Source organism: Haliotis rubra, unplaced genomic scaffold (assembly GCF_003918875.1).
Source record: "Haliotis rubra isolate DU_JTF1 unplaced genomic scaffold, ASM391887v1 Scf386, whole genome shotgun sequence".
In the NCBI taxonomy this organism is placed as follows: domain Eukaryota; kingdom Metazoa; phylum Mollusca; class Gastropoda; order Lepetellida; family Haliotidae; genus Haliotis; species Haliotis rubra.
Genome location: NW_025767064.1, coordinates 576,859 through 590,349, shown reverse-complemented (window position 1 = coordinate 590,349; position 13,491 = coordinate 576,859). Strand labels below are relative to the sequence as shown.

The 13,491-nt window shown below is 38.3% G+C and overlaps 1 protein-coding gene across 6 annotated transcripts in view; it reads right to left on the bottom strand.

Moving 5' to 3' along the window:
- Positions 1 to 13,491, bottom strand: part of LOC124286559 (transient receptor potential cation channel subfamily A member 1 homolog) — a 69,471-nt gene that overhangs the window by 17,020 nt on the left and 38,960 nt on the right. For all 6 annotated transcript variants that reach the window (XM_046722926.1, XM_046722928.1, XM_046722929.1 and 3 more), the window contains 11 exons: positions 10,817 to 10,985; positions 7,751 to 7,872; positions 7,227 to 7,433; positions 6,430 to 6,651; positions 5,692 to 5,785; positions 3,686 to 3,881; positions 3,053 to 3,236; positions 2,654 to 2,761; positions 1,934 to 2,022; positions 1,454 to 1,600; positions 795 to 906 (listed from right to left, as the gene is read on the bottom strand). In XM_046722926.1, the coding sequence (XP_046578882.1) occupies positions 795 to 906; positions 1,454 to 1,600; positions 1,934 to 2,022; positions 2,654 to 2,761; positions 3,053 to 3,236; positions 3,686 to 3,881; positions 5,692 to 5,785; positions 6,430 to 6,651; positions 7,227 to 7,433; positions 7,751 to 7,872; positions 10,817 to 10,985 (1,650 nt within the window). The remainder of the gene's footprint in view (positions 1 to 794; positions 907 to 1,453; positions 1,601 to 1,933; positions 2,023 to 2,653; positions 2,762 to 3,052; positions 3,237 to 3,685; positions 3,882 to 5,691; positions 5,786 to 6,429; positions 6,652 to 7,226; positions 7,434 to 7,750; positions 7,873 to 10,816; positions 10,986 to 13,491) is intronic.

Sequence of the window (13,491 nt, the reverse complement as noted above, 5' to 3'; positions counted from 1 at the left end):
GTGAGTCAGTGAGTGACAAATGCTGCTGGCATATATCCCAGCAGGGACACCTTAAATATAACCCACAATTAGTAGATGCATGTACATTTTCTATGTGATGTCTAACATTAACTGTTCCAAGAAATCTTTACATGCACAAAAATGCTTGGAATACATTGATACTTTATCCATTTCAAGCGTTTTTTGACTGAAGCAGTGTTCAGCCCTCTGAATCACATTATATGAATGGGTGAGTTGGGTTTTACACTAATTTAGCAATATCCCAGCAATATACTAAACGGGATATCAGAAACGAGCTTATGCCCATGCAGGAATTATGCTGCTACATGACCATGGTGACAAGCACACACTTTAACCACAAGGCTACCCCACTGACCCGAATCTTATCTTGAACCAGATTCATAGATTACATCCTGTGAACTGAGTTTAATGCTTTTGACAGTGTGTCCTATGTTTTGTTGAGTGATTTATATTTCTTGCAGTAATTCATATCAATATGCACCAATGATGCGTTACTGCAATTTGACACCATACTGTTAAAATATTACGCTACTTTTAGATTCATAACCTTCCAATTGATCTTATTGTTAACAAGATCAATCCTTAAGGGACAGCAATATCCCACAGTACTCTTTGGACAATTTTAGGTGGCCCTAAGCCCCATTCCACAAAGAAATTGTAGCACTTAGGTGATCATAATTTCCATTTCTTAACAGTCTTGTTACAACACTAGTATCACTAAGACCGCCTAGGGTCCCTGATCCCTGTACATGCACAAGCTAAGGAAGACTGACCTGGTTTTTGTCCATGGGGTCAATGGGTGCATCATCTTCCAGGAGGATTCGGCACGTCTTCATCCATCCCTTGGATGCAGCCAGATCCAGTGGTGTCCACTGACTGTAGTTCCTGGAATCAAGGGAAAGAGGTATGTCAGAAGAAGTCTCTCACAAAGGAGTTACCCAAAGTAGTTTAAACTAGTTTCTAAGAAAGGGCTGGATTCAACCAAACTAATTTCTCAGAGAGGAGTTCAACCTATCAGTTTCCAAGACAAGTGTTCAAAATAAAATTGTTTATGAGGGTTTATGGAAAATAAAATTAAAGCCGACAAGCTGGAGGTACGTGAGAAATAGGTTACTGAGAACAGGAAGCAGAAATTTATCTGATCTTGAACCTGCAAAGTATTTATCAGGACCCTGGGATGCAAGCTGTTCATGTGTGTATGAGAGAGACACGCCATAATCTTTTCCGCTGGACATAGCCAAAACCAATCCTTGAACTCTTTTATATAACATTTAATTTGTTTCCTGAAATTTGAATGCTGAAAACGAAAATCTGACCACCAAAATATAATTGGCCTTGCATTAAATGTTTGAGAGACAGGTGATTTTTCAAAACAGAGACTGCTAATTAACACTTCTGACTGTAAGGACACAGGCCACGGGACGCCACATACCTGCTGGCAACGTCTGCTCCAAACTCCAGGAGGAGTGCTACTGCCTTGTCATGTCCCTGCATGGCTGCCAGATGAAGAGGAGTGTTGGAGTTCTCATCCTCGTCATTGATGGATGACTTGTCACGCTTCACCAACTCTCTCACATTGCTGAAACAAGGAAACAGTTCATTGGTCAGAAATGGCAAAAACCAAATGGGTACCTAATTCATTAAACTGGAGACTATTTCACTGGAAGTAACATCATACAGTTTTTCATGATTTCACAGCAGTCAAATCTTTGAATGGCATTTAGAAGTGATACACATAAGGAAAAGAGTTTCATGGATGTCAACTTCTTTATTATGAGGAACACAATGTTTCAGAGTATATCCTTACTACTTCATCAGGTGAGTGATCTTTCTGATGTCATTTAAGTGAAAAACTTGAGTTGAACCATGATTTAGTAAAACTATGCACTTCCCACAGAAGTCAAGGACTTACTTTGTTCTCCCGAATTTGCCAGCGAGATGTAATGGCGTCTGCTCTTCCTCATTCTTGCTGTCAAGATCAGCGCCATTCTCCAGTAATGTCTAGAGAATATGGACAAAATCAACTATTTACCCAAAAGGAGTTTCAGAAAACAATTCCAACAAATGTGAAATACACATATACATGTAGTTGTCTTTCTTATTTTAGTAGCATCCTAAAACAAACAACATGATGCCAGAGTTATGTCCCTTCCTCTCATGTGCTCACTGCATACAACCAGGGACCATTATAATATATATAATAATATATTATATGGTCTCTGATACAACTGGACTTAGGCTTTTTTAGGAATTTTTCACTTTAGCTGGGAAACAGATTTTTTTGCTCTCAAAACTTGAAATTGGTGGTTGAGAAAAAACTACTTTCAAATTGTGTTGTTTTTTTCCCCCACAATTCGGTGTCATGATGACAATTATTTAAAACTGCTGTCATTTATCTTGTGTCAGGACATGCATGATAAAAATTTGTGACATTTTGCACTGCTAACTGGTGTTTTCAGACACTGCAGTAATAATAAAACTCTCCTGGTTTTAATTGACAGTAAATGTGCAAACCAAATAATTGAAAAACTAATAATACACCAAAGGGTTATTACTGTTCTTGCCTTATTCTTTCCTTTCTATGATGCCAATATACTGCTAAATTGAGATGAAGGAAGAAAGTATATCTCACCACTAAGATCTCACTGTAACCACTTTGAGCCGCAATATGAAGAGGATCGTTGTCATAGCGATCACTTTGATTGATCAGGCGCTTCACTTGTGGGTAAGACAACAGTTTCTGAAAAACAGAAATATAGTCAACTGCAGAATGTACACCACACATTGTAAACAAATACTTTGTCATGTTTTAGTGATAAACCAATCAAGACCTTACTGAAACATGAAATAATGAAACCAAATATAAAATCTGTCATAACATACTTCAAATTCTGAGAATAAATTCTGAGAATAGTTCTAATTGGAGGCATGGTTGTTTATGAGTTCTAATAATATTATTCCTAGAATATTTGCAAAGTACAAATCAGTTGGAATTTTACCAAAAGTAAATCACCATGAATAACAGTTTTACCTTCAGCACTGGAGCTTTGTTTTCCTCAGCTGCCAGGTAGATGATGGTTTTGTCATTCTTGTCGACAGCAGTGTAATCTGCACCTTTCTGCAACAAGAGCTCCACAGTTTCCACGTGACCGTACGTAACAGCCAGCAGAAGGGGCGTGTAGTTGTCTTTGTCACGTCGATTAATCTTTGCTCCCCTGTTACCATGGAAACATAATTTGTTTACCAGCAAAATACACAGCAACTTGCACTTCCTGCACTACACTGATCCAAGAAATGGATAATCAACAGAAAGCCAATACTACTTTTAATCAACTAAGGGGGAGTGGTCACCTAGCAACTATTTTATCAAAAGGCCAGCTGTCTGACAATTTGATGTGCTTGCTTACAAGAAGCTCACTTGATGTGATAGAGTGTCACTGGTCAGGTGGGGCGGTGGGGTAGCCTAGTGGTTAAAGCATTCGCTCGTCATCACACCGAAGGCCCGGGTTCGATTCCCCACATGAGTACAACTTGTCAAGCCCATTTCTGGTGTCCCCCGCCGTGATATTGCTGGAATATTGCTAAAAACAGTGTAAAACCATACTCAGCCAGTCAGCACTGGTAACGTCATCCTAGCAATACATGCAAGATAACTCTTACTTACTGATCAACAAGATATTTCACAACAGCCAGATGATTTAACTGGGCAGCTTTGTGTAGAGGTGTTGCCTGTTCGTCATTCAACACGTCGATACGAGCATTGTTCTCCATCAGTAGCTTGACATTGCGGATGTCTCCCGACATGGCGGCCAGATGGAGAGGATGCATATAGTGTTTCCGTGGGACATTCACATCAGCACCTGCAGAACATCAGAATACTCATAAAACTGTGTTTAAGTGGAAAATAAAAATCACCAAGTTTCCCAGTCTAAGTAAACTTAGACTCAGTATTATTCGTTACACTGCTATACTGAGTCTAACAAAACCTTGTGGAAGGTCGCATCAGGTAACCTTGACCGTCCAATCAAAGGCGAGACGGCCAAACGGATTTAACTAATCAGACAACGACTACTATTTAGGGTTTGGCGGGACTTACAAAATGAATTTTCTCGTCCCCTGGTCGCCAACACCGATCTCCCAACAAATGAAAATCCTCATAAAACACTGATATTTGACCTGCAGTATATACGCTTTGGGGTTCCTGTTGACATGGTTATAATTAGCTAATATTTCTGCAAGTTGACATGCTTTAATACTGACAAAGCGCTATTTTCAACGAATGTTTACCCACTGCTGTGGCGTGCATCACTAGGAACCAATCGTACGGAAAATAGCATTCGGAAAAGTTCGGGTACAAACTTTTCCCAGGTAAAAGTTCAAAAGGTATGAGCGAATGTCCACTTTCGCGATTTGGTAAGCTGTGTTCTGATTGGTCAATTGGAAAGGTTACCTGACGCGACCATTCACAAGGTTTTGTTAGACTCAGTATAGCAGTGTAACGAATAATACTGAGCTTAAGTTTACATTGACTGCAAGTTTCCCACACTGTGTTCAGAGTTGAACTTCTTACTTTTTATAAGTAACCACAAAGGTGGTTGTCTTTGACAATATCAGGAGTGAGTGAATGTTGTTTTGCTCAACAGTCAACAATATTTCACAATTTCCAGCTTGTATCACACCAGTCAGAAATATGTTAGCTTTAACAAACCACCCAGCAATCTTTCTCACTAGTCAGCAATAGGATAACAGGAAATCTAAGGGACCATTCATAATTTATGGCTAGGGGGGTAATGATGATTTTTATGGAGAAGCATGTACAATGTGAATGACCCCCACTAAACTTTATGTACAAAATAAGTGAGGACCCCCTCCCCCCACCCGCATGTCATGTACAAAGTCAATGACCTCCCTTTCCCATTATTTCTAAGCATAATTTTAAACATATTTTTATGTACAAAATTGATGACCCCCACTCATACGTGTGTACAAAAGTGATGACCGCCCTAGCTCCCCAGAACAAAATGGGTGACCCCTCCTTAAAATCATCATGACACACCCCCCACCCCACCCCCTACCATAAATTATGAATGGTCCCTAACATGGATCAGGCAAACCACAAACTACAAAAAATCAAGCATTCAGATAAGCGTTACTTCTACACATCTTCGATAATCTCCAGGGAATATCTTCTGATAAATCTCCACTTGTACCCTCGATGCATTTATGGGTTGGCTCGATAATTGTATTACCTCCCTTTGCTGGCTCTGCCTTCTCACGGTAGCCAATCAGAGGTTGCCACTGTCAACAAAGGTGGCAGCGACACCCGCGAAGATTTGATCGCTGTGCGATTCAGATTTAGGCAATACAGACAAATTGACTGGTCTGAAACCTTCAAAAACATATGCAAGAACTTATTCTACCTCTTAACATTCCTGTTTATCAAAGAATCGGAAGTGAGTTATGATAAAAGCCATGTGATTGATATGCTCCACTTCCCAGCGTAGACACCTGAATGGATAAAAAGCCAGCAAATGGAGGTAATACAATTGTCGGGCCGAGTCGTAGATGCATCTAGGGTACTAGTGGAGATTTATCGGAACGTATACCCTGGAGATTATCGAGGATGTTTGTTCAGAGAGGTCATATTAGATGTGTTAATAGCGGACTCACGTTTCTCCAAACAGAGCTTAGCCACATCATAATGTCCGTTGTCTACAGCCAGATGGAGGCATGTGCTCTCCTCCACATCGCGATCCGTCAGCATCTGGATGAGGAACAAAGCATGTTAACATAATACATCATCCTCATTAACTTGATACAAGAACAAAGTCAATATGTCTTGCCGAACGCAATCGTTTTCATCACTTTGATGGCTAATCCACTTCTGCAGTATGAAAACTGGATACATCCGTACACGTGGCAAGATATTGGTTCAATTAGACTTTGTAATAACCAATTAAATTTTTTTGATAAATGAAAAGCGACAAAACATGAAAATTCTTTTTGATGTTTGCTAAAACCATATCTGGGATTGCAGAAATTTATGCCTATGAATAATGAGGTTTTTCATGTTAGACATATGTTCGTCATGCTATATGTGCCATGAGATGTAAAGATGTGATCATGCTTTCTTTACACTACAAATACACTATTGTGTATAATAGTGTACAAACCGTAAACAATGATAAACATTAAAGACAACATCAGGAATGAATGTGTAGCAGGGCGTGGAGTCATCCCACAGATGACATCCTTACCTTGTCAGCTTGCTGACGGGTTAACCTCTTTGGTCATGTGGACAAGGCGTCCGACTTCGGAATAGAAGGTTCGTGGTTCGAATCCCAGCACGGGACTCGGAAATTTTATGGCCGCTACAAATGCATTATATCTGGGAATGAAATGACTCACACTAGAAACCATGACCCAGCCTTCGGCACTACGGGCTCCAGCATCAAACAACATCTGCACGAAGGCAACGTTCCCCTCTGAACATGCATGATGCAACGGGGTGGACTGTTCATGGTCCACACACCTCAAGTTGGAACCCGCCTCGATCAACATGGCTGCCACACCCTCCTGGTTGTGTATGGCTGCCATGTGGAGGGCTGTGATACCCTGCTTGTCTTGAGCCTGAAAACAAAATATTGACATATGAAATCATGAAAATCTTACCAAAACCAGAGGTAACATTAATGTAAAATAGTGAAATGAGTTCAAGACTAGCACATCCATACTAGAAGTATGTAAGTCACACTTTCAGTTAAGCATGTTCTATCAATATCAAGATGTGGACCTCTGAAATTGGCTTAACGAAACATATCTTATTGAAGAATCAAACCCCAGGTTTTGGCGTGGCAAACAAATCCTTTAACCAATAGCCTGACGTGTTGTCTACATAAGGTACAACATAGCACTCACTGTACCTCAGCTGAGAAACTAGTAAACAGATAGATGTCAACACAAACTGTTGACAATGAAGATCATCAACTCTAGCAGGAACATATCTAATCTCAATGAATGAAAACTCTCTCTGGTAATACTGGTTCCTATTGAAAAACCTGCTTGAGATACAGTTCTAAGGGGATCCATCTTCAAAAAATGACCTCACTTATGCCTTTGTCAAAATTGATACTAAACTATTCAGGAGAGTTGAAATTACCATGATCCCAAATCTTAAAATCCTGACACATCAATAGTGAACTCACTTCGACATTTATATCGCTAAAACTGAGCAGATCCCTGGCTGCAATTTCATTTCCCCTCATGGCAGCAAAATGTAGAGGTGTTTGTCCGTAGATATCCACAACATTGACTCTGGCACCATTCTTGACAAGGAATGATATACAGCTGTCTCCAGAGTTTTCAATTGATTCCAGGTACTCCACAAGTTGCGGGAGGCCATTGGCTGCAATCTGACAACAGTCAAAGACAAATATTAATGTAAGTATTAAGATAATTCTCCGCATGCTTTGTAAATGATGAGTGAGTATGGTTTATGCCGCTTTTATCAACATTCCAACAATATCATGGGGACACCAGAAATTGGCTTCACACATTGTACCCATGTGGGGAATCGAACCCAGGTCTTCAGCGTGACGAGCGAACGCTTTAACCACTAGGCTACCCCACCTCCCCTCGTGTTTTTGAGGCATTTGATTAAAACTTATAGTTTGTAAACTGAAAGGTGAATTATTGATTGTGTATAATACACAAGAAATCTGCTACACACATTTGACTCAGCTGTTTCCCCCTCTTCTGGGCTGTTGGTCTCTTTCCTCTTGTTCTTCTCACGGCGATATCGGGCCGCTGTGTGGAGAGGGGTGACTTCATCTTCACCTTTCGCATTCGGGTCTGACAAAAAAGATGGCTTAGTTAGCTAAGAAAGTTTAATTGCATCTTAACCACTTATTAACCTCCAGTCAGTGCCATTGTACAAAGTGCTTTCAATATCATGACAATCAAAATTTGCATACTTTAGCAATATTAAAAGTAAGATCACCTGAGTCAGGAATTTAATTAGGATTCCAAACTGAGTGCCCATGGCAGGTAATTGGTAGGGATGCCACGATACATCGATGCATCAATACTTTATCTAAGACGATACAATTATTGATACATTCAAAACTGTATCGATGTTTAGTTTTGAGAGAATTGGTTTAAATATTTTTTTCAATTGTATCATGTTTTTTGATGTTATGAGAGTTTTAATGATTATTTTTCATGCACAAAGATGGGAAATTAGAACTTATAATTTCTGAGAATAAAAAATGTTGATCTTTTCATGGACAATTATAAAATATGACATATTAATGTTCAAAATGTAACTAAATTTACGCAATAATGCAGCGAAAATAGGTATCGTGATACATATTGAATCGTCACATGGGTATCGTGATACATATCGATTCATGAAACTTATGTATCGTGACCTCCCTAGTAATCGGTGAAAACATGATATTTTCAGAATTGGATATTTTTACTGTTATAGATTTATTTTTGTTAATTCTGAGGTATTAGTAAATTTAAAATTCAAATAGTGAATTACAACTTATATGGTAGAGGCTTGGGGCAAATATCCATCTCTGAGCAGGTCTGGATATATCCCTAGCAATCCTTATCCTATAACCTTTATTCACCAGTTATAAACAGCATGAGGCCTGTTGGAGGACCAATTCTGTCATTTGATTATCACAGGAACATCACCCAGCGCCATGTGTTAAGATAACCCTGACATGTGATTGAGATGTAGCGTTCTGCTTGGCAGAACATCATACACCTTTGACACACTAGTTGGTGCAACTAGCCATGTGAATACTGATAAAGTCATTTATACCAATTAGCATGCTAAGGACACCATTACATCCAACAACGGTGTAATATTCTGTGTAACCTCATGGAAATCAAGCTAGACTTAATAAAATTCCACTGGTTAAGGGACCTAGCTGACCTTTAAAAAGTGTAGAAACCTACTGGCAAACAAGGATACGTTGGATCGGTGTAGAGAACGCATTTACGTGAAGTAGGCGGTGCATGGCAATGAGCAAACCCATTTGGTTTGTGAAAGGTAGAGCAGATGTAGGCTAGTGCACGTGCAGTGCATGACGATTACATTGATTCCATGCGGAGCTGCACGCGCTTTTGCTCATAAGACTCTCACGAGGTCGGTGTAGCAAGTCAGTAATATTCAGATATATAGATATATACAGTGGAAACCGCCTAAGTAAAGACCGCTTAACTAAACAGACCTGATAAGTAAACACTTTTCTTTGGTCCCGGCAAATTTCTTCATTAATTATCACTATTAGAGTCTGGTTAACTAAACTCGGATAAGTAAACAATACCGCTTAACTAAACGTCTCTCACGGTCCCTGGAAGTAAATTACTTAACAAAAGAGACTGATAACTATATTAGCGATCACCACATAATCCGACATGAGGGGCAGTCGTGTCAGTCTCCAGTCAAACAAACATCCTACTTACAGCTCGCTGGCGTGAAGCACTTGACAATACACAGACAACTGGAAGCCAGCCCTGATAAGTTGTTCATTGTTCCATATGTGTACATATACATGCATATGGTTGTCATTTGCAGGTTTTTATAAGTTTGGATAAGTAAAATACCTGATAAGTAAACAATTTTGGCGAGTCCCTTGAAATTTTACTTATCAGGTTTCAACTGTATTTCGAAGTTAGGTAAGCACGGTCAGATAATACATTCTCAGACCCGAGAAGTGGCATACAATACGATTAAGTACATGGAGAAAGAATGTACATCTACGAAACAGGTACTGTTAAAAGCTAGCAATGCCACCAGTTATCTCTCTCTTCACACATCGCACTACACTTGATGGCAGACAACCTAGGACCCCTTTGCTCACAATGGCAAATGCCAGTGGGCTGCACTCATACGTGCTAATACGGGTCAATTGTCAAGTCGGTGCTCAACTTATCCTTGTTTGCCAGTATAGTCCGTTTGGATCAAAAGTGGACTGATGAATTGCAATCTAACTCGAAAACTACTAAACATATAATGCTCAACAAAACACTGATCATAATCAAAAGATCAGACCAATGTCCTAAAAATATAAAAGTTGTTTAACAAACTATCATTAAACTATTGACACTGTTCACTATTTGTTACGAGGGAGGAGTGCAAGAGAGGAACAGCCAAGTGTGTGAGAAAGGATGGAGACTGCACAGCACAAGTAAATGAATCAGTAACTCTGTCCGCACTTGTGCACATGCCTCGCTAGACTAAGGCTTAGTCTCTGAATATATATAATTTTGATAGTAACAAACAAGCCTATTTATATTGAAAAGGAGCCCTAGAAGGACCAGAGATTCAGATTTGATAGTAACAAACAAGCCCATTTAAATTGAAAAGAAGTCCTAGGGAGACCAGAGATTCCTGAACCTGAGGAAATCTAGACTTGCTTTATTTAGGGCTTTAGCACTGCAGAGATGGCTTGGCAGTAGGGAAATTAATGTGGTTCAGGGACTGTGAGACAGACTAATGCCTCGCATACACCTGGCTCAGTGGCTGTTCTTCTCTTTGCACCCCTCCCTTGTAACAGATTGTGAACTGTGTCAAAATTTTAATGATAGTTTGTTAAACAACTTTTCTTTTTAGGGCATAAATTCAGCAAAAAACTAACAGAGTCGGTCTGCTGATTTGATTATGATCAGCATTTCATTGAGTATTATATGTTTATTAGTTTTCGAGTTAGATTGCAATTCAGTCCACTTTTGAGTCAAACTATACATAGAACATCAGAGTCACGCTTCATAACAATACCTGCTCCAGCATCCACTAACAACTTGACAACACTGAGATGGTTGTAGCGAGCTGCATAGTGCAATGGGGTCAGGTCTTCATCATCTAGTGCATTCACTTTCTTCTTGAGATGGCCGCTGATGTTCTTCAGCACAATCTTCATGTTTGTCTCGTCTCCATCACGGGCACACTGGTTTGAAAAAAAACAGGATGAATATTTATTATTCAGTATAAATAACTGGTTTGAGAAAATCAAATAGGGATTGATTATTGATCAACATTGTTATTAAACACTGCATTAACTAACATTCCAATAATGGATGTCTGTAAACAATCAAGTCTGGCCCAGAGAATATGGTTATTAAAATAAGGCCAGACCAATTTTATTTTATTTTTAAGGGATCTGCCAGTGGTATTTTTTCAAGATTAAGAAAAAAACTAAAACTTAATTTTTCTCACTCAAAAAATAAAATTTGAATATTTCTATTGGCCAAAAATGTAAATGTGCTAGAAAATGTTTTTAGACTGTTTTTTCACCTATATACACTTCATAAGTTGTCAAAAGTAAAATACTTATAGTATTTAAAAGGAATATTACTTTGACTGGTGATTTTTATTTATTTTTTTTATTCTTCCTGCCTTTAGGATTTCTGAGGACAAAACAAGAAATAAAATTGGTCTGGCCTAAGGAGCATTGATAAATATAGCTGTGATACAACAACATGCATCAGCCAAGTCACCAGGTCTGTTAGTCCCTTACAATTAGTAATGGATTGCTGAAGACCTATTCCAGAATATCTTACATTCACTGAAATCTCTATCAGCATCCTTCAAGTTCAAGTAGTAACTGCTCATGAATAAGAATAAAATTGAAAAAAAGCATACATTTACAGTCATTTATCTCAGTTTCCTTCTTTCAATCAAAACAGATATTTACACTATCATGTTCATTTATACACCAAAACACTGTGACATATTATATCGTCTATCTACATCATTCTTTCACTCAAAAATGACTAATACCTGAACATAATCCAAAAAAAATAGAAATGGAAAGAAAATCTAAAATTTCTGGTGTGCCTAAGACCCTTATCATGAGCATACAACACTATGAAGTGTAACCTTTTGTCAACCTATCACCATCAGTCTATTTGATAGTTATAATGTTTTATATTCCAATAAGGGAGTAGTTTCACTCATTCAGGGATTTTTGTGTAAGGGAGCCTGTAGTTTCTGAGCTATGCTATGATACCTAAACCTCGCAGGAAATACATTTCCTGCACCCACGACTAACAAAAGGTACAGTTACTAACGCAAGTTAACGACCAACACCCGGAGGAAGCTTAGGCCGTGCGCCCGAAGTAAAATGTCTGCATGAAACGAAACACGTGCTCCCTGTTACACATGCTTCTCCCTTAGAAAATCTTTTTGTAACTGGAATTTAATTTGATCTAAGTGTAAAAGCTAAAGGCAATTAAGGACAAGCTACAAATAGTTTTGGACTTATTAAGAACAATTAATGATGAGGTTATATCCAAAAGTGTTCAGTCTAAATTCAAAGGAGAGAGCCGGATCCTACATCATCCGGAAAAGAAATTGTCTCATAAACAGCCTAAACATAATTAGGCGACTGAAGGCAGCAAACCCAAATGGGCCTCTTTTCTCATGTAATTTGACCCACTTGAATAACAACAGTTAAATCTATAATCACTAACTATATATATACAACTCTTGCAGTTGCCATAAGCTTTGACATCTACTGTAAAGATTTTCCATAGAAAGTCAGCAGACACAAAGTAACAGATGCCAGCTAACAGTGCTGCTGGCAATAACTACATCAGAACTAAAATGTTATTAAAATTTCAAACTTATCTGTTAATTTAGATCTGCCGATATTATCTATTATCAATATTAACTCAGTTTAAAGTCATATATTGTATATCAACATGACCAATATATGACCCACTCAGTATATATTATTTTGAGCAAAGTGCAGTGTTTAGATAACAAGACCTCTCCAAATGTCTGTGATATAACTTTAACACTCTTAAAACACCAAATTTTTTTTCTATACCAATGCTATCTTTGAAATAAGATTATTTCTAAAACTGAATGATATTGGAAGACATCTCAAATAAACTACTCCTCATATAATTTCCCTAATATATTTTAGTAATTATGCCATTATGGAGAAGTGCTTTACGCCCAGGAGAGACGTTAACATGCTAATTATTGTACACAGAATCAATTTCAAACCCATACAGTGCAGGCTCTAAGTGGGTCAGCTGAGCTGGGTACTATTCACTGTGCAATAATATCTAGTTTTCACGCTACTGGATTCATATTCATTTTCAACAAAGCTAGCACTGATATTTACAACAAATGAAACGTCATTCACTTCTAGCGTTAATTCACTTGACACTTTATCATGTTAATCAAAACCTGTTCCTTGACAGTTACATGTTGCAATGAACGGATAGACTCACGTCACAAGCACCAAATGTGCTCCTAATTATAATGATTATACAGTGAGCATCGCACAGAGCAAACTACTGTATGAATAGATGCGATATAAAAATGTACATATTATTATTATTAATAGTGAAGTTGAGAACATTAATCATGTTTCTGTTTTAAACATCGTCATTCAAATGTCAGTATATTTTCAAATTATATTTTAACTAATTCCAAAAAGT